The 20749-nt window shown below is 50.3% G+C and overlaps 2 protein-coding genes and 1 non-coding gene across 4 annotated transcripts in view; 1 reads left to right on the top strand and 2 right to left on the bottom strand.

The window, feature by feature from the left end:
• Window positions 1–704: 704 nt before the first annotated feature.
• RPL12 (ribosomal protein L12) lies at window positions 705–4581 on the bottom strand. The gene is made up of 7 exons (XM_045563383.1): window positions 4432–4581; window positions 3971–4044; window positions 2539–2637; window positions 2104–2185; window positions 1400–1486; window positions 935–1047; window positions 705–759 (listed from the first exon to the last, which is right to left on the bottom strand). Exons 1-7 carry the CDS (start codon window positions 4466–4468, stop codon window positions 754–756), a joined length of 498 nt encoding a protein of 165 aa, XP_045419339.1. The 5' UTR covers window positions 4469–4581; the 3' UTR covers window positions 705–753.
• LOC123646784 lies at window positions 1559–1685 on the bottom strand. Its single transcript, XR_006738034.1, has one exon. It is a non-coding gene; the product is annotated as a small nucleolar RNA SNORA65 (small nucleolar RNA).
• Window positions 4582–4631: 50 nt separating the features above from the next.
• Window positions 4632–20749, top strand: part of LRSAM1 (leucine rich repeat and sterile alpha motif containing 1) — a 41042-nt gene continuing 24924 nt past the window's right edge. Inside the window, exons 1-11 of one of the 2 annotated variants that reach the window (XM_045563381.1) lie at window positions 4632–4710; window positions 5100–5247; window positions 6758–6861; window positions 7262–7318; window positions 7834–7878; window positions 8937–9014; window positions 9610–9678; window positions 11805–11889; window positions 12784–12905; window positions 16149–16239; window positions 19953–20083. In XM_045563381.1, coding sequence (XP_045419337.1) covers window positions 6790–6861; window positions 7262–7318; window positions 7834–7878; window positions 8937–9014; window positions 9610–9678; window positions 11805–11889; window positions 12784–12905; window positions 16149–16239; window positions 19953–20083 — 750 coding nt within the window. In that variant the 5' untranslated portion in view covers window positions 4632–4710; window positions 5100–5247; window positions 6758–6789. Of the gene's footprint in view, window positions 4711–5099; window positions 5248–6757; window positions 6862–7261; window positions 7319–7833; window positions 7879–8936; window positions 9015–9609; window positions 9679–11804; window positions 11890–12783; window positions 12906–16148; window positions 16240–19952; window positions 20084–20749 lie in introns of those variants that run through there. The other variant, XM_045563382.1, reaches the window with a different exon arrangement.

Raw genomic sequence — 20749 nt, 5'->3', positions numbered from 1 at the left:
TGGGGGAACTCAAGTTCTTGGGGCAGTCATTTCCAACTCCCTTTACTCTGGTACTCAGTAACCCTATCCAGGTAGTGCGTCAAGCTGCTCTGGTGCAGCTTGCTCAAGTTGTGTTGAGGTTGGTTCAGTCCAACATCTAAGGGAGTGCAGAGAGGGGGAGAGGAAAAAAAATGTAAGGGAATGATAAACCCAAGTTCCAGTAAAGTGAAAGGTCAGAAAATAGTCTGGTGGTTTACAGCAGTAAAGTTTAGAGAAAAGGTTGGGAACTACAGAAGTAAGCTACATTTACTGCAGCAAATAACCCAAACCTCACTTTCCCATGAGGAAATGATTAGTCAAGGACTCTGACAGTCAGGTTTCCGTTGTCATCTTAGTGGTTCTGAACCCTGGCTGTGCACTGGAGTGGCTAGCAAAGGCTTTAAATATGGGTCCTGGGCCCCAACCTACCCAGAGATTCAGCTGGTCTGGGATGGAGAGCTGCTTTCTCCCCAGGTGTTCATGCTGAACTACAGGTTATCTAAGTGTCTACAAAAAGCATTTCCTTTCCAGGTCTCCTTCCGGAGCTCCCCCCCACAGGCACAAAATTTGTTACCCACAAGGCGCCCAGATTATTACTTCTTCATAGGTTCTGCCATCTTGGCTCCATTTACCATCCTGCAAAGGAGGAACCAGCTTCCTCAGGGAAGAAACCACATCAAAAAGCGCCAGTGGGTGTTAAATGATCCTTTATTGAAATATTTTCCTTCGTACTTTTTAACTCTGTAGAGAAGAAGAAAGCTCTATCAGTAAAAGGGGAATTTAAAAACATTATCTCCCAGCCCCAACTAACCACTTCTATAACTTTCCAGCTTATCTCCAAATACATTAGATACCTCCCCTCTCCCCACCATTCACCCTATCACAACCAAATGAAACTGGTACAAGAGTCACTTACAGCTGGGCATTCCACTGCACCACTGTTGATGTCATCTATGATGTCATGTGGGTGGCGGCCATCAACATTGCAGCCCACAGACTGGGCAGTCCCCAGGATCTCTTTAATGGTTCCTGTAGTAAAGAAAAAGTGCCATCTCGTGCTGCCTCTCATCCCTCACAATCCTCAGACATGTGGTGGGGGGGTGCTTTTGAGTTCTCAGCAGGCAGGGAAGGGCTGCCATCCCTGACCCCCTAACACAAAGCTTAGAGCTCCACCTGGCCACATAAACCCTGAAAGCAAAGTCTCCATGGGTCCCTTGATGCCCAGACACATCCAGCTCAAGATCTCAAGCCATCCCCTTCAATACTAGAGAACACCACATCCCAAACTGGGTCTTACCAAGTCCCCTTTGAATGGGAAGAACGCTAATCACTTGGTGAAAACACCCAACTACAATGTAGTTACGTGTCATCCTGTTCTTACCAGAGAGTTCTCTGGCTAAAGATCGGTGCCGCATCTGTCTGGCAATGTTGACAATCTCATCAAAAGTGATATTTCCGTTGTGTTTAACTGAAAAGAAAAAACAGCAAAAGCTGTCACAGCCTGCAAGGCAGATCATATTACATCCTTCACCCATTTCTAGGCTGTTCCCATGCTTTCGGCACAGAGTCATCCACATGAAGAACAACCCTGTTTCCTAAGCTGGGGTTTAGTATCAGCTCACCACTGGATTGCACCAGCCAACAGAACTGGTAGGTGCAGTGGCGGGTGGCTATGGACAAATCAAAGTCCTCACCAATCTGACATGGCAAGGACCTTATGTTTTAGAGATGAGAAATGACAAGCTTAAACTATGGGTATGGCTTAAGCTGTCCAGAGTATCCGCCAGCAGCATGTGGTCTCTTGCTTAAAGGGGCAGTGCTCTCAGTGGCTTCCCTGTCTGCTGACCTTTCCCTCTAGCATGCACTGTCAATGGCACCTGCACTACACAGGACTGGGGAAAGCTACCTGGCACAGTTTGGTAGTGCCTAGCTCTAACAGCCTTAACCAAATAACCACCCAATCAATCCGTATGCCAACCCTGGGTTTCATTAAAGGGAAAGCACAGCCATGTATCTATCAGTCACTGGGCACAGAGCATCAATCACAACCACTACTGAAACAAATCCTGGGAAAAGGCAACTCACTGTTTTTCTGTTTCTTTCTGTCTCTTGGTGGTTCCTTGAGGGCTTTGATGATCAGGGCAGAGGCAGAAGGTACCACTTCAATCTGGAGAAGAGATTCTTGATGTGAATGAGCTATCCCACCTCCAGTGAACAATACCACCACTGTATCACAACCAATACTGCCAGGCACATCGGCTCTCTGAGACCATGGGCCAGACACTGGGCTTACTATACATGTTCAAATAATTTTCACCATCTAAAACCATGATTACATGGCTGGCCCAATGTCACACAAGTGACATGTCTTTGCCCTAAGGTCCACACTCTTTGACAAAGCCTTCCCACCAAGACGAAATTGCTCTCTGCTCACCAATGGTGACAGAAGCTTTCGCTCCAGGAATCCCAGAGGGTTGTACCTCTCTGCCCTCCCTCAAAGCAAGCATAAGAAGTAAATACCTGGGCCTGTCTGTTTTGAATAGTTAGTTTCACTGTAATCCTCAGACCCTTCCAGTCACCGGTTGCCTTGGCGATGTCATCACCAACCTTTTTTGGAGACTGTAGAAATAAAGGTATGTAATCATATTGTGCCCAAAGTTGAACCCCAGCCTTAAAACCTGCCCAATACTTCTCACTTAGCAACACCCCAAATCTTTCTTATTGAGTACACAGGAAGCTGGCTGAAGCACCTAAGTAAGGTGCCAAAGTAAGTAAGGGTAGCCTCCTGATCAAAGCAGAGCTATCACCATAGTATAAACTGAGACAGTGATGCTGGGCCTTAAGTCTTGTCCAAGGCTGTAAGCTGCTGGCTCAGGGCCACAGTTGGGCCAAGTCCCTTACTTGCTGACTCTGTCATAAGAACCCATGTGGTAAAGTCAGGGTTTTCAACCTTGGTTACAGTAGAATCACCTAGGGAACTTCCAAGGTCTTAGGTTCACGTGTTAGACCAATACAAGTCCATCTATGGGGAAGGGCATTTGGGCATTTGCTACTTTGAAACTATTTCCTAGTTACCATTAGCCTAAACAGAAAGCTAAGTGTCCCGTAAGTGCCATCTTAGCTAAGGGCCAAGGTAGGGAGCAGTAAGACACTGGTTAAGCAAGACCAAGGGGAAAGAACATTTGGGACAAGGAAGCACTGCCTAAGGAATAACTGCCTAGTGGTATTCAGGGAACTGCAAGTTCAATAAGAGTACAACATGAAGGTGAAGCAGGCCGGAGGCTGGTGACCATATAGGTCTTAGGTAAAGCTAGGCATATTAACCATTAGGTTTATGTTTACAGAGCTGTAAATGCTCACCAGGATCTTCACCCACACCCCATTTCCCTGGCCAGCAAATGCAGACTAACACTAAATAGGCTGCCTACTATCACTAAGCCACTCCTGACTTCAAAACTCTGACTTGACCTCTTTGGGCCCATCCCTCAGGATCACCACAAACAGCAGGTAAGAGATATGTGAACAGTAATTCCAACTTCAAGGGACTGTGTTCGGTTTTTCAGGTATGATCTTCCAATGGTACCTCCTGCTAGTTCCCTGAGTCAGGTCTAGTAGGAGTGTCTGCACAGCCAGAGTTTAACACACTGACTGCCACACTAGAAAAAAAAATTTTCTCCCAGGGGCCACAGTGTTTTATTACAAAAATAGAATAAAAACTTGGAAAACCAAACGATGCTTCCTAATTGATGAAAAATTTATTGTTTTCTGTGAGTTATATGCAATTTGAAAAATAGTTCACGCGGCTCCCAAGGTGAAGAGACGGAGTTACACACGCTTCGCAAGGTCCCAGACTCAAAAACAGCATGAATTAAATACAACTCACATGGCAGTTAATATGTTAACTTTGCTCTCACATTAAATGAAGAAACGCCCCTTAACGGGGATGACTTACCAGACCCAGGGGGCCGATCTTGGGGGCCAGGGCAGACGTGGCACCGACTTCGCCACCGGTGCACCTCAGGTACACTGGGAGAAAGGAAGGATTAGCGCCTCTACGGAGGGAGCCACAGCTCTCTCTTCTCATCTTTCCCGGCAAGTCATCCTTTGCCCTTCCCGAAACCGCCCCGGCCGCCGGCGATCCCAGTCCCGGGGGCAGGAACGCCCGGAGACAAGCCTTACCCTAGGGCGTGCGGGCTGCCAAGCTGTCATAGGTCGTATGGTTCTCCCTCCCCATTTACAAGAGGGGAAAGTGAGGCCCAGAAATGCTAAGAGACTTGGCCAGGACCGCATAGCACGGGAAAGCCCTCTAGGAGGCTTTAGAGCCCCACACGGGAAAGCTTTGAAAGCGTGGCGGGGGCCGCGGCGAGCAGGGAGGCTCCATCCCGCAGCCCCGGCTGCAGCTAGAGCACGCACCGACTTTGATCTCGTTGGGGTCGAACTTAGGCGGCATGGTGGAGGCGGCTGGTGTCGGATGAACCCGGATTCGGGACGACCGAAGAAAGTTGCACCTTGGCCTCCTCCGAGCCGATAAACCGAAAGGCCGGAAGGTGTGCAGACCACGCCGGATATAGGCAGGAAAGCGCCGCTCTCGCGAGATCTGTCGTCTCCGCCCAGCCTGCCAGCGACGCCCTTGCCGTCATGTTTCTTGTGGGCAGGCGCCGGAGGCTGACGGCTGGAGAGCCCGGCCCCGCGGTGAGCTGTGGCTAGGGATTCGGAAGGGAGGGTGGTTCGGGGAGTTCGCCCCGGAGGAGTCAGGGAAGCGGGGTCTGCTCCCGAGATCCAGGGCCTTGCTGTTCCCCTTGCTCCCTTATTGTGAGGGTCACCCTGGGGTCCCTGTCACCCATCCTAGAGCCCCGCCCCTCCCCTGAGGCGTCCGCACCCCCATTCCGGCACCCCAGTACCTCGGCGACCCTGGGCCCCCTCTAACCCCTTCGTGGTGTGTGTATTTTAGTTATCGAAACAGTCTGTTCCAGTCTAAACCCAGTCCAACTCTTAATTCTGAGATTCCGCGATTCCCAGAGTCTCAGACTTCGTCATCCTGGTCTGCATGACTTTCTGAAATTGTGAGTTTTGGTCCCCAGCTCCTGCGTTTGGAGAAGACCAGACTGGCTCTGCCGGGCCCGTGCTGGGTGATCTGCGATCGCGCGTCCATGACCAAGCCCTCTGAGTGATCAGCCTGCCTTCGGGTCCACCCGAGGGTCGAAACGTGGGGGCCCTCCACAAAGCCAGGTTGGCCACTGCCCACCCCAGCCAGGGAGGGATGGGTGTGACTCTCCCCATCTGGGCTGGACGTCGTGGGGAGGGAAGGGATGAGGGATAGACATCTGGGGGCAGATTGGAATGAACCGATCTTCTAGGAGGGATGCGGGAGCGATGGTCATGAGGGAGGTGGTTGGGGAGGAGAAGGGGAGGGCTGGTCATTGGGAGCAGAGGGTAAGTGCTAGTCATCAGGGAGGGATGGGGGACAGCTGTTTGCAAACCATTCTCCAATCTTGCTGGCAGGTGGGTTGACAAGAGGGCCCTGAGCTGGCTCTGCAGGCCTGGCCCCCTCCTCATACAGCTAATGCCCACAGGCGCAGACCTGTGATCTCTACCACCTCCCACCGAGAACTGGGTGTGTCTTCAACTGCGTCTCCTCCCCAGGCCTCTTCTCCCCTAGCTCCTGTGGTAGGGCCCTGAATCAATGTTTGTTTCATGTGTGGTGCTTTGTGGCTGACATTTATCGAGTGCTCATTATGTGCGAGGTACTGTGCCATGTACTCTGCATGTATGAAATCATTGGATCCTCGCAGAACCCGCTGTTGGTAGCGTTACTACTCACACTTTACCAGTGAGGAAACTGAGGCTCTGAGAAGTGAACTAAGGTGATGCAGTTGATTGGCAGCCGATCTTGGATTCAAACCCAGTTATATTTCATCCCAGAGCCTGTGCTGTTAGCCGTACACTTCCTTGGATGTTTGCTTCCTGGCCTATTGCTGTTCCTTATTAAGCACTGATATTTGCAGATACTGGGCAGGCAGTGAGCACTCCGCTTCTAAGTTCTGTGTATTTCATGTGTGCCAAGTTATGTTAGCACCAAGGAAGGGCAAACTCCACAGGACCAGGACTGGAAAGACCAGAGACACAGGCTGGTTTTGCTACAATTCAAGCTGCATAACCAGATCACTGAACTTAATAAGGGTCTGTTTCTTCACTCCAAACAGGGATACGGTGAAAATCAAATGTAATAGTAACTGTGAGGACGACTTTTTGGCTTTTATTTAGCTCAGAGATCTCTTTAGTTATGATGTGCTTGAGCTGCCCATGGTCGTGGCTGACTCTGGTTTGGTTCTGCTGATGCCGCTCTGACAGTGTTTCGGGGGTAGCAGTAATTCATCAGCTGAGTCTGTGAGAGTCCTCAAAGAACATCCTTGGAAAAGCCCTGAGGAAACTTCTGGCAAGCTCAGGAAGGGGAAAGGGTAATGCCAAGGTTTCACAGTGGGTCAGTGGCAAATGTAGGCCGGAACCCAGGTCACTTCGCACAAGATGTGGTCTTTCCACCCCATCCTGCTGCTTAGTGTTTAGTCAACGATGAACAGAGTACTGCACACCTGTGTGGGGCTCAGGGCACAGATTGAAGGATGAGACAGACACAGCCCCTGCAGACTAGCTGTGTGTTCTGTGTCACTGTGCTACCCATCCTGGGTGATGGGGGGCTGTGACACATTCCCCAGGCCCTAACTTCTCTCCTGTGCCCCAGTGTCCTGAAGATTGCTCTGGGAAAAGAGAAGGATGCCGCTCTTCTTCCGGAAGCGGAAACCCAGTGAGGAGGCTCGGAAACGCCTGGAATATCAGATGTGTCTGGTGAGGGAATGTGGGTTTCCTCTGACTCCATCCCATCTCCTCCTCTGCCCCAGGAAATAGGGCTCCACACTGCCCCCAAACAAGCCGGGCTTCCTCCCATCTGCCTCCCCTACCACCACGAGAAATACCTGACTCAGCCCCCACGAGTGAGGCCCCTGTCAAGAGCGCTTCCCTCCTAGACTGAGGACACTTGTCATCGATTGTTCAGTCTCTCTTCCCTGCTGGACCTCAAGCTCTGGGAAAGCAGGAACCCTTGGTCCACCTGCCGAATGGACTAGCAGAACCAGACAGTGTCTATGGACCCTTGTAGCTCCTTAATTTTATGTTTCTTTGCCTTATTTGTCCACTCTGCAAGGATGCTTTGTTTGAATACTTTTTCAAAAGTCCTTTTTATCTTTAGGCAAAAGAAGCTGGGGCAGATGACATTCTTGACATCTCTAAATGTGAGCTCTCAGAGGTAAAGTGAGGGTACTGTTCTGGCTGTGAGTTTGGTCGGTCCTGTTTTATTGTATCACATATCTCTGGGAAAGATAGATGTGGGCTTTAAACAGGCCAGAAGCACTAGTCAAGAGCTGTTTCCTTAGATTTCATTCTTGTCCAAAAGAATTGAGATGATCTGTTGGCCTCAGCATAGTCTCCAAGAGTCAGTGAGTCTGATTAGAAAATGTACCCCAGATTCCTGGGGTACTGGAAGGCTCTGGCATTCTCCAGCCCCGGTGGGGTTCATGATGGGGGCGAGGTAAGTGGGTCAGGGCAGGCTCCTGCCAGCTGACTGAGGGGACCGACCACATCCCCAGCACTGCTGCTCACCGGCCTTGCCCGTGGGCTGAGCTCTGCTCTCTGCAGCAGCACTTGTTGCCTGTCCCCGCTTTTCCCCCTCCTGCCTGGCTCTCCCTCACATGAATGCCACTCAGAGAACAAATTAAAAACTGGCAGGAGGAGAGACACTTACTCTTCTTTATCTTGTCTTAGATTCCATTTGGAGCTTTTGCAACATGCAAAGTTCTACAGAAGAAGGTGAGATGGAGCTTCACTTTCAGAGAATTGCTTACTGCATGTTCGCTTGTTTGAAACCATGTTTTCAAACATGTGGGACTTTTAGGAGCTGTCTTGGCACAGACACCTCCCTTCTCTGTGGTTCTCACCCTTTTGGCCTGCAGCAGGTGTTGTCACAGATAGGAGAGTAGGCTTTGGGGCTGGACAGCCCTGGGTCACATTCTGGCTCTGACCCTCACTGGCCCCATGCCTTGGGTAACTTCCTTAAACTCTTACATCTCAGTTTCTTCATCTGTGAAATGAGGACATTCACAGTTCCACTCTCTCAGAGGTGTTGTGACAATTGATTGAGTGTTAGATAGCTAGCTAGGTAGTGGTGTATGTGTGCTGAGTGTAATACCTGCCATATAGGAAGTGTGTATTAACCCTAGTGTTAATAATAATAGACACTTATTTCATTTCAGTCATGCAGGGGAGATTAGGAGAGGAATGAATGAATGACTTTTCAGAAGAGCATTGCAGCTTTGAATGCAGATAGATAAGAGTGCTCTAAATGAAGATAGGTAAAAAGTATTCCTTACCAACATAGTAGTGAGCTCCTTGTCACTGGAAGTATTAAAGCAGCAGTCAATGCCTAAGAAAAATAACAATAGATGTCCCGGATTTGAGTACTAGACCATGTGCCAGCCCTGAGCCAAGGACTTTTTGTCCGTTGGTTTCTTTAATCATTTTGAAAGTCCTGGAGAGAGGCACTTATTATTCTCTATTTTCCACGTGAAGAGGCTGATATTGGGAAAGGTTATGGTCAGGACGGCTGCAGGGGGATCTCCTCTCAGGATGAAGGTAGAATTAGAACTCTAAGGTCCCTTTCGCCCTTGAAGTTCCAGATTTTAAGGAAGGTCATCTGATTCCACATTCAGAGATTCCGTGATTCTGACCTGTGTCCTCTGTTAGCAGCGTCTGGGAAAGCAGAGATGCTGGGGCGTGGGGTGTGGTAGGGCCACTGTGCACCCTGCCCTGGCTCAGCCTGCCCTGCCTGCCACTCTTCCTCAGCCCTTCCTCAACTCTTTTCCACACAGGTGTTGATCGTCCATTCAAACCACCTCACCTCCCTGCTTCCCAAATCCTGCAGCCTCCTGAGTCTCGCAACCATCAAGGTACTGAGCCCTCCTCCCAGGCGTCCGGGGCTCTGCATGGTGTTCCAGGTGGCAGCCGAGCTCCCTGCTCCTTTTGACCCTCCTCTGTTAAAGTGTATGCCACATGCGCCTGATGGAATAGTCAGTCTGGGATGTGGTCTACATGGTTTATGGGGCACTTCTGTGTGCCGCGCTCTGGTGGGGTGACAAAGATGACCAGCCTCAGGCCCTGCCCTCAGGAGTTAACACACTAGGTGGAAAGGCAGATGGTAAACTCATGGCAGGTAAACCAGCAGAGCAAGGAAACTGATGGCCCCAGACGAGGAGGAAGGGGACAGATGTCCAGATGTGGACGGATTCCCTCCTGACCTCGAGCCCCCCTAGGATGGGGGCTGGGATGTATTCACGGATGTGTGAGGTGTTCCACATGGACGTGAGCTTGTGAGAGTGGATGTGCACACGCAGAGCCAAGCCTGGCAGCACAGGCGTCACAATGCTTTCCATGGTTAACTCTGGTCCGTGGGATTGGGTGCTCTTTGTTTCAATAGAGAGGCACCTTCTCGCCACTCTGGAGCCTGGAATCTCAGGTGTGACTGATAGGTGTCTCCTTCTGCAGGTTCTGGATCTCCACGACAATCAGCTGACAGCCCTTCCTGACGATATAGGGCAGCTGACAGCCCTCCAGGTAGGGCTGCAGGAGACAGAAACTGCTTCTGATCGTCTAAGTGAGAAATTGCAGTCACAAGAGCCTGGAACGTTCTGGCTGTGCTGGCCAGAAGTAGCAGGCTGCACTTGGCGCCAGCTCCACCCTCCCCTTTGCTCTTGAGACACCCAAAGGACACCCTTGCTGTTGCAGACTGGGCTGTGGGTGTCTCTCAGCCATATCTTTGGCATCTCTCTTTTGGGATTTTATCATGAGCTTCAACAGTTTTACAGAAAACCAGCACCCAGTGAGTCTACCTCCTAAAAATGATGAATTCAGCATTCTGACTCACGTCTCACTTCTAACTGCTGTCAGGAATCGCCCCTGCGCTTACTGAGTGCTCGCCCCGTGCCAGCCCTGAGCCAAGCCTGTCCCTTGCTTTACCTGGAGAAGCCACCCTGTGAGGCAGGAATTCGCTGGCCCCATTTTACAGAGGAAGAGGTGGCCTCCCACTGCATTAGACCGAAACCCATTCTCTTCACTAGGACCCCCAAGACCCCATCCGATGGGCCCCACCCATCTCTCCAGTCTCCCCTCCTACTGTCTCCCCTTTGCTGGCTGCAGTCAGCCCCTCAACCCTCTGTCCCTCTGAGTCCCACCCCTGCAGGGCTCTTCCTTCCCCCTGAGTGGCTCTTCCTGGCACTGTTTGCAGGGCTCATCCTTCATCTCTTAGGCCAGATGACTCTGCAGATCCTCCCCTGACCTCCCTAAGTGGAGCCCCCATAACTCATCTGTCTCCACCCTGGCCTGTTTCCTGAGAGCACAGCTGCAGTCTGTAGTCCCTATTTATGTGTCTACTGGCTCACTGACTGTCACCCCGATTGAAGTGCAGTCTGTGTGAGGGTGGCACCCCCACCTAGCACGCTGCCCAGCACATGGAGAAGAACAAGAAGGGATTTGAATGAGCAACCCCAAGGCATAGGTGATATTGTCACATTTTTCAGAAGAGAAAACTGAGGTCCAGAGAGATGACTGTAACTTGCTCAAGGTCACACAGAGAACATGTGGCAAAATAGTAGTAATTGCCATGAATTTGAGCCACAGTAAATACCTTGGCTAGGGTCTTGGGGACTTTATTTTTATATGTGTATGTATATATATATATATTGGGGTATTTTTTTTTTTGAGACAGAGTCTTGCTCTGTCACCACAGATAGAGTGCAGTGGTGTCATCATAGCTCACTGCAACCTCAATCTGGGCTCAAGCCATCCTCCTGCCTCAGCCTCCTGAGTAGCTGGGACTATAGGTGTGCACCATGACGCCTGGCTAATTTTTCTATTTTTAGTAGAGATGGGGCCTCACTCTTGCTGAGGCTGGCCTCGAACTACTGAGTTCAAGCCTTCCTCCCGCCTCGGCCTCCCAGAATGCTAGGATTACAGGCGTGAGCCTCCACGCCCCACTTTATATGTATATTTTTATAGAATTGCTGCATTCACTGTCTGTGATTTTGGGGTACCTGACAGTAACACATAACGTCCTTTGGTTCATCAGATATTCAGCTCCACATCATTTTTCTTGGCCATTTAGCTTTCCATTGTATCTATTTTAATGGCCACTTAGTGTGTCATCCTGTTGGCCTCATCCCCCTCAAGGTGCCACATCCTGGAGGGAGCACGGCTTTGGGGATCCAACAAGCCCAGGTTCCAATGCCAGCACCCTGGCTGCCGGCCTGGAGACCCTGGGCATGTCACACGTCTTTGTGCAGCTGGGTTTCCTCTTCCTCAACACTGGGGTGACTAGAGCCTCATCAGGTGCTGCCTCACCCAGACCCCTGAGTCTGTTAGTCTCCTTCTTCCTCCCTCCATGATTGGGGGCAGTTAGTGAGCGTTTCGTAGTTGGTATAGATGATGGAACCTAGCCAGGACTGGGTTCGAGGTCTAGCTTTGCTCTCTTGAGCACATGACTTCACCACTCTGAGCCCCAGTTTTCTCATATTTCAAATGGGATTGTAACAACCTATATCTTCGTCACAGGGCTGGCGGGAGGAGATGAAGGGGTGTGTGTGTGGTACCTGGATAAGGCCTGGCCGAAAGCAGGGGTGAGGGGTGCAGTGATAGTCCCTGTGGTCTGCGTGTGGGTTCCCATGTCATTTCTTCCTCCCTCTTAGGTATTGAATGTGGAAAGGAATCAACTGACGCATCTCCCACGTTCCATCGGGAACCTGATCCAGCTCCAGACTCTCAATGTTAAAGGTAGGGGGGCCAGGGAGTCCTGTCCCCGTGACCCTCGGTCAGCTTGGGTTGTCCCCACTGGATCCACAGGGTACTCCTTGGGAGCCACTGAGCACGGGGGCAGCTAGTCCCCAGGTGTGGTTATAAACTGGACTGACAACCTACTAGATTGGTCTGTATCCATGGTAACCAGTGACAGGCTGTCTGGAGGGTTCCTATGACAACTGAGAGCCAGGGCCCTGCCAGACTGGAGACAGTGTTGGCAGCCTGGCCCCTGAGACTCAGTGATTCATGTTTATAATAATGGGTGGTGGCAGACTGATTGGGCGACAGTGATTGAGGAGCCACAGTAACAGTTCTGAGAGGGCTTCATGCTCTGTGAACAGCACATCCACGCTCAGCAACGCAGTGAGCCTCAGGACAAGTCCACAAGGGCAGTGGTGATGTCCCCGTTCACAGACGAGGAAAATGAGTGTGTGGTGCTCGAGACTACCCAGTGCGATCATGACAGAGCCAAGCTTCCACTGCAGGCTCCTTGCCCTCAGAAGAGCACTTGCCTCCCCGGACCCCAGCTCTTCCACGTCTTCTCCCTGCCCTTCAGCACAGAGTGCCTCAGCCTGTCTAACTGTAATGTGTGAATAATCATAAAAATGGTAGCACCCCATTTATTAATCACTTTCTCTGTGATAGGCAGTGTGCTGTGGCCCCGGGAGGTAAGATTAGGTGTCACCTTCTCAGCTAGTAAGTGGCAGAGTGGGAACTTGAACTGAAGCTCCACCTTCATGTTCTTACTCACAGAGACTCAGGGCCTGGGACCTGGCACATGCCCCAGAGGTCAGAGTCCCAGCGGGTATCAGGCAGGAAGCTGGTGACAGGGCTTTGGGGTGTTGAGCTGTGCCATTGGGCTCTCGGCAGACAACAAGCTGAAGGAGCTTCCAGATACCTTGGGGGAACTTCGGAGCTTACGGACTCTTGACATCAGTGAAAACGAGATTCAGAGACTGCCACAGATGCTGGCTCATGTTCGAACCCTGGAGGTAAGTGAGGAACCCACCTCCCCTCCTTCCACATTCCTGAGTGCCTGCCCTGTCACAGAGTGCCGGAGTCACAGAGATCCCAAGGCATGGTCCTTAAATGCTTATGGAGAGACCAGTGTGTCAGCATTTGCTACCGTAATGGGGGCAGAAAAACATACTTCCAGAGTGGAGAGGAGAGAATGCTGAATCTGGACAAGGCTAACACTTTATGAAAGCTGTGGTATTTGAGCCAGACCTTGAAAGAAGAATTAGATTTTTGAAAAGTGGGCATGGATGACAGCAGCGTCCCCGGTGCAGGAGGCAGGAGGTGGGGAGGCAGAGGGTATCTCGGGGGAGGGCAAGGAAGCGATGTGGTTGGAAGTTGCTGTGCCTGGAGGGCCCGGATCATAAAGAACCCAGAAAGCTGGGAAGGAAGGAGGGAGGGAGCCAGGGGCTGGGCCTCAGCTGGGCAGTGCACAGACTCAGTTTCCTCAGAGCTGGGTGGGGGCTGCACCCCTGGGCCCCTGTGTCAGTCAGTGCCGGGCTGCCGTAACAAGTAGCACAGGCTGGGGGGTTGCGGTGGGGCTTAAACAACAGAAATTTATTTCCTCACAGTTCTATGGGCTAGAAGTCCAGGATCACGGTGTTGGCAGGGTTGTTTCCTTCCGAGGTCTCTCTCCTTGGCAGGTAGATGACCATCCTCTCCCTGTGTCTTCTGCCATATTCCCTCTGTACATGTCTGTGTCCAGATTTCCTCTTCATAGAAGGACATCAATCACACTGCGTTAGGGCCCAGCCTAATGACCTCTTTTTGACTTAATCACCTCCCTAAAGACCCTATGTCCAAGTACAGTCACATTCTGAGGTATGGAAGCTTAGGATTCCAACATATGAGTTTGGGTGGGAGGGACACAATTCAGCCCAGAGCAGACGCTGACACGAGGCGGCCTGCTTAGGGAAGGTGGGCTCTACCAGCCGTGACAACAAGGTGGCACACGTTTATCCGGTGCTTTCTGAGGGTGGGCACTTGTCCTGCAGTGGCTCTCTGCATCCTCATAGAAGTCTTGTGGGGCAAAAACCATGGTGCAGGTGACAAAACTGAGACACGGACAGTTTAAGGAGCTTGCCCCCCAGGGCCACACAGTTAGTAATAGCAGAGGTGGGGGTAAATCAGGTGGTCTGAACTGGTGCCCGTGCTCCCCACCCTGTGCTGCTTGGCTTCTAGAATGGCCTTACCCATACAGTGACGAGCAGTCTGGCCAGGTGTCCCACAGTCCTCTTGAATCCATCAGTAGGTCACCTGTCTCAGGCCAGATGCTAAGCAGAGGCATCTGTGTCACAGTGGGCTGGTGGGCACAGAGATGGACCAAAGAGAGGTGACTGACCTCAGTGGCTGGACACCTCCTGCCTTGGTGGCCAGCCTGAGGTAGGGCAGGCTGGGGAGACAGGCCAACCCGGGTTTATTCTCTGTGCTGCCCACTAGAACTGTCTGCAGTGATGGAAATGTTCAATGCCTGTGCTGTCCCAAGCGGTGGCCACTAGCCATGTGTGGCTAGTGAACACTTGGAATGGGCTAGTATGTATGACCAAGGAACTAAAAGTCTGATTTTATTGAATTTTAATTCATTTATATTTAAATAGCCTTGAGTGCTCAGTGACTACCATTTTAGACAATGCAGCTTGGAACACATGTTTCTAATCCTGAAGCTATCCTAAGATATCTAACAAAATCTTTTGAGCTTCTTGGTGGCACCTGGGACAAACCTTTTTTTAGAATGAGAGAACAGCAGCAGCCATTCTTAGCGAAGGCCATACTGTGTGCAAGATCTTCTTCAGATGTCAGGCATATTACCCATTAAACAGCCCACCGGGTCAGTGACACCGTGACTGTTTGGGTCTAAGGGAGCCACAGCTCAGTGGAGCTAAGTGGCCTGTTCGGGGACACACAGCTGGGACTGAAGAGCTGGAATCTGAAGCCAAGGCTGTGCATCTTTGGCGCGGCCATGTCCAGTCACTGCTCCTCCTGCCAGTGATGGAAATGTCCTGGGATCCGTGCTGCCGGTGCGGTAGCCCCCGGCCACCTGCGGCTGCTGGACACCTGAAATGTGGCAAGTGCAACCGAGGACCTGAACTTTAAATGTGATTTAATTTCAATTAATTAAAATTTAATTACAGCCTCCCCCCACTGCTAAATTACAACCCTCCACTGCTAAGTTTGACTGGCTTAATTAAAAAAAATTTAAATGTAAATGGCCACACATGTCACATAGCCACCATCCTGGACAGTGCAGACCATGGTCTGTGCTCTTAAGCCACCACGCTGTACTGACAGTGACTAATTGTACCCATGTAGAGTTACTTTGCTTCAGATTGAGTGTCCCAGCATGGGGTTTTTCCACTCTTGGGCCCCCCAGCCCCTGGGCAGTCAGTTCCTCTGCCCTCCCGGAGCAGTCTGCCACTCCCCCGTGCAAAGCACTCACTCAGCACCCACCATGTGAGGGCTTTGCTGGCCAGGGCTGGGGCCTGAGCTGCCCTCCCACCCAGCTACTTGTGTTGCAGTAAAATCAGAGCTTCTCAGGTCTTTTCTGGCTCCAGGACTCCCCTGGCCTGCAGGCATAGAGGATATCAGTTCCTGCCAGCACTCGGAGGGGTCAGAGGGCCTGTGGGAAGTCAGAGGTCAGGAGGAGGAGGGCTCAGTCCAAAATAACTCACACTGGGTTGGGGCCGCCTTGTGGATGTGTGTGTGTGAACCGGGGTCCCTGCTTCCTGGGCTTCATAATCACGGAAGCATGTGTGTGTCTGATAAATGTTTGTCATTTCTTAGAAAGACATACTGTACATTGTTAGAAAAATTCAAATACTAAAAAACATTTCATGTAGATGGTACCCCAGAACCTCCCCTAGAGGAAGCCACTTGGAGTGTGATACATACTCCTCCAAGTTTTTCTATAATACACTAATGTGAGAACGTATGAGTATATTTTTTCACAAAGGTAGAGTCATATTCTATATACTGTCCCATAACTTCTCTTTTTCACTTACGTATTTATCCAAAGATGTGAACTGAGTGCTTGCTACTTGCTGGTGGCCTTCGCAGGTGCTGGGTAACAAGACAGCTCAGCCTTCTCCACTCTCAGGCACTTGCTACTGGGCAGAGGGCACGGATAGGAAGCACACAAATTAATAAGGGAATCAGGCAGTCTCCAACTGTGTTGGGGAGTGAAGTGAACTGCACAGTGAAGAGGGGTCTCCTTTTGTCTGCAGACGCTGAGCCTCGACGCCTCGTCCATGGTCTACCCGCCACGGGAGGTGTGTGGCGCTGGCACCACAGCTATTCTGCAGTTCCTCTGCAAAGGTAAAGCCAGGCCGCCTGCCTCCTCCCCTCAGTAAGGAAACGCGACCCCAGCAGCCATCCAGTGCTATCCCAGGCTTGGGGACAGCAGAGACCAAGATGGCCACAGTGCCTGTCCGCTCAGAGCTCAAGGTCTAGCGAGAGACATGGGCAAAACAAATGATCACACAGGGAAATATAATTACAGACTGTGGTTTCAAGACAGCATCATGGGGCATCCTATTTAGGTTGGGGCCTCCGAGAAGGCCTGAGAAAGTGGCCTGGCTGATACCTGAGGGATGCGTAGGACTGAGAAAAGGGGGAAGGCTGCTCCTGGCAGAAGGAAGTGCATGTGGGGCCGTGAGGGCGGGGAGCCCGGAGCATGGTGGAGAGAAGGCCGGTGTGGCTGGAGCTCCAAAGCAAAGGGAAGAGAGGGAGGAAGCCAGAGAGACCAGTGGGGCCCAGGCCCAGGGTCACACGGAAGAGCCACGTGATCAGACACTCCGGCTACAGTGAGGAGAAGGGATTGGGGGAGGATGGGAGACTAGTTAGGGGGACACTGGGGTCATCCAGGAGAGAGACAACAGTGGCCTGGACTTAGAGAAGGGCTGCACAGAAGGAGGAGGCCGGGGGCCGGGAGGAGGGCAGGAAGCCCTGCAAGGTTGGATGTTCTTAGTGGTTCCTGTCACTGTAGAACTTTTAGAGAACTTTTATTTTTATTTTTTTTTTTTTGAGACAGAGTCTCGCTCTGTTGCCCGGGCTAGAGTGAGTGCCGTGGCATCAGCCTAGCTCACAGCAACCTCAAACTCCTGGGCTTAAGCAATCCTACTGTCTCAGCCTCCTGAGTAGCTGGGACTACAGGCATGCGCCACCATGCCCGGCTAATTTTTTCTATATATATTTAGTTGTCCATATAATTTCTTTTTATTTTTAGTAGAGACGGGGTCTCGCTCTTGCTGAGGCTGGTCTCGAACTCCTGAGCTCAAACAATCCACCCGCCTCGGCCTCCTAAGTGCTAGGATTATAGGCGTGAGCCACCGCACCCGGCCTAGAGAACTTTTAGAACGTAGCCAAGACTCACATGCCTGTGGTCACCTCACTTTTGATGACCATTGCTAAGCAACGGGAATGGGTGGTCTTTTCAATAGATGATTCTGGATCAATTGGAGATCCTTGTGGAAAAAATGGACCTTAACCTCTTCCTTAAATAGGAGACAGCACTAATCATAAAAGTTTGGAAAATTAGATTTAGTTAAACTTGAAACTTCTCTCCTTCAAAAGAAACCCTTTAGGGAGAGAAAGGAAAGCCATGAAGTTAGAGATGATATTTGCCCTACGTACACATCCAGCAAAGGACTTGTATCTGGGATACAGAAAGAACTCCTACAGATCCATAAGGAAAAGGCATTATCCGAAGCCTTGAATGAGAATTTTGTAAGAATTTTACAAAACATATCCAGATGGCCAGTAGTATCTGAAAAAAGGTGCTCATCATTTTAGTCAACAGGAAAATGCAAATTAAGTTAAAACTGCAAAGAGATAGTTTGATACCCCCACTAAAATGGCCAAAATTGAACTGTCAATACCAAGAACTATCGAAGATGAGGGAACAACAGGAACTTTCATATACTGCAGGTAGGAATGAAAACTTGAAAATTATTTTAAAAATTGTCAGTATCTAATCAAGCTAAACATTCAAATACCTTATGACCCTTCAGTTCCATTCTTGGGTATATGCACAACAGAAATGCACATGAATAAATGCCAAAAGCCATGTGCAAAAATGTTCATAGCAGCGCTGTCCTAATAGCCCAAATGTCCAGTAGTAGGATGGATAAACTGCTTTGTACTTCAATATGAATACCACACAGCAATTGAAAAGAACAAACTACTGCTGCATGCAACAACCTAAATGAATCTCACAGACAGAATGTGGAGTGAGAGAAGCCAGACACAGATGAACATGTGCTTGTCTCAGCACGCAAGCTCTGAACCAACACTGGTTCCTGGCCTTAAGGGCATGTTCACTGTTAAACTGCGGTCCCCAACCCCTGGGCTGCAGCCCATTACCCGTTGGTGGCTGTTAGGAAACAGGCTGCGCACCCCCGCCTGAGCTCCGCACCACCCCCCTACACAACCTCCCACCCCCGTCTCCAGTCCAGTCCGTGGAAAAATTGTCTTCCATGAAACCAGTCCCTGCTGCCAAAAAAGTTGGGGACTGACCGTTGCTGTTAAACATTCATCAGGTTGTACACAAAGGCTCTGTGCTCTGTTCTGTACGTATGTTCTGCTAAAAAAAGCAGGGGAAGGGGTTACACACACATCACACCAGCGACCAGGCCACTCTAATCTGCAAATTAGAGTCTCTGAGCAACAGGTGATTCTAATGTGCATGCTGGCCAGTGGTTGAGCTAGACCAAACCCTTTATTTTCTTTAAAAAGATTTTTAAATTATGCAGTATTTAGGTATACTGTACATATAACGAATAAAGCAGTGAACATGTGTATACCTACTACACAGCATAAAAAAGAATTCTTTATTTAAACTGTATAAAAGTATACATATATAAAATTTTTGTTTTGTTCTTTTAAAAACATTTTAAAAACCATAAAAGTTATCATACCATATGATTCTATGCCCTGGCTTTTTTCACTCAAGAAAAGTCTTGGGCATATTTCCTATCTCATAATATCGTTTAAATGTTCTCTTAAACTGCTCTATAATTTTTCATGTGCTGGCGGCCAGAGCTTAGTAGCCATCCCTGGTGGTGAACGTGGAGGCTGTTTCCAGTTTCCCGCTGTTCTGAACATTCGAACCCTCACCTCTCTGCCAGGGTGAACTTTCCTTTAGCGCAGGCAGCAGTGGAGTTGGTGGGTGAAGGGGCACGAGCTCTCTCCACGGTGGCCTGGGGAGAGGTCACACCAGCCTCCATCTTGGGAAGAGTGTCTCAGGGGACCGTTTTTCCCCTTCACAACCTGGCTAACGCCTGGTATTATCTTAAAGAGTCTGCTTAGATAAACAAGATAGCCTATTACCATTTTAATGTCACTTCCTTGATTATGTGAATTTTTTTTTATGAGTCTACTGCCTGTTTTTCGTATTTCTTGTCACTACTATTTGTATCTTTCTGGGGTGGGGGAAAGATAGCTTTGACTACATCAAAATTTAAAACTTATTTATCTCAGAAGGACACCATCATCAAAGTTAAAAAAAGACAATTTACCACCTGGAAGAAGATAGTTGCAATATACATTATAGACTCAAGGTTATTAACTATAATATGTAAAGAGCACCTACAAATCAGCAAGAAAAATACTAACAACCCAATAGAAAATGGATCTAGGCTATAAACCCTTTCAGATTTTCCAGGAGGAAACTATGCAGGGCCAGAGAAGGAGAGCATCTTGCCCGAGGTCTTACGTGCAGGGAATTATTGATTGGTAAAGCCAGGTTGAGGACACAGGTTTCTCTACTAGTCTCAGGCTTTTTCTGCCACCTCATTCTCACCTGCAGGGTAAAGAGGCAGACATCGTGCCCATTTACTCACTCAGCTGACATTCATTGAGCAAGACCCCAGGGTTAGGACCCACGAACAACGTGGAGGGCGGTGGGCTTAAGTTGGTGGGGAGAGGCAGGCTGCTGGGGAGGAAAGAGGAGGATGAGGGCACGGGACCTGGCATGTCTGGGTACCTCGGCTGTGTGTTCCTCCTGGCCAGCTATGTCCCATCTCTTGCAGAGTCAGGGCTGGAATACTACCCCCCTTCCCAGTACCTGCTGCCAGTTCTGGAGCAAGATGGAGCTGAGAACTCTCGGGACAGCCCTGACGGGCCCACGGACAGATTCTTGAGGGAGGAGGTAGAATGGCAGGTAAGGCAAGCCTGCCTGCTGGCGGGAGAGTGAGTGAGTGAGTGAGTGAGTGTGTGTGTGTGTGAGTGTGTGTGTGTGTGTGTGTGTACGCACACCTGGGCATGGCAGGAATGTTCAGAGCTGCAGGACCGGATTCCTTTTCAAACCCACATTGGCCTCCCTTCAGACCGATGTGCTGAGCCGCTTTGACAAGGCCCACGGTGGCAGCCTCACCCTGCAGCTCACCAAGTGTGGGCTGTCTCTTGCTCCTTTCTGCTCCCTGAACTAAGCACACTCCTTCTCCCGGGAGGGCCTGCCCTGTGCCCACATTGCTCCCCACTCACCCGTCTCATCCTTCAGTTCTCAGTGTAAACATCGCCTGCACAGCTCAGGTCTCCTGGCGTGTGTTCTCAGAGTGCCCTGCACATTTCCTTGGTAGCAGTGATCACAGCCCTGAATTAAATGAAGAACTATTTGGGAAATGATCTGTCTAACGCCTGTCTCCCCTGTTGGATGGAGCTTCGTGAGAGTAGGGACTGTGTCTGTATTGTTCATTGCTGTCTCTCAACAAATACTTCTGGACCAAATGCCACTCACTGTCCAGGACGCCCCCCAGCCCTCGGTCTAGTAAAGGAGTCGGGCACACATGCCAGCACCAGCAACACGCTGGCCCTGCCCAGTCCCCGG

This window comes from Lemur catta, chromosome 10 (genome assembly GCF_020740605.2).
Source record: "Lemur catta isolate mLemCat1 chromosome 10, mLemCat1.pri, whole genome shotgun sequence".
In the NCBI taxonomy this organism is placed as follows: Eukaryota; Metazoa; Chordata; class Mammalia; order Primates; family Lemuridae; genus Lemur; species Lemur catta.
This window is presented reverse-complemented; position numbering and strand designations above follow the sequence as displayed.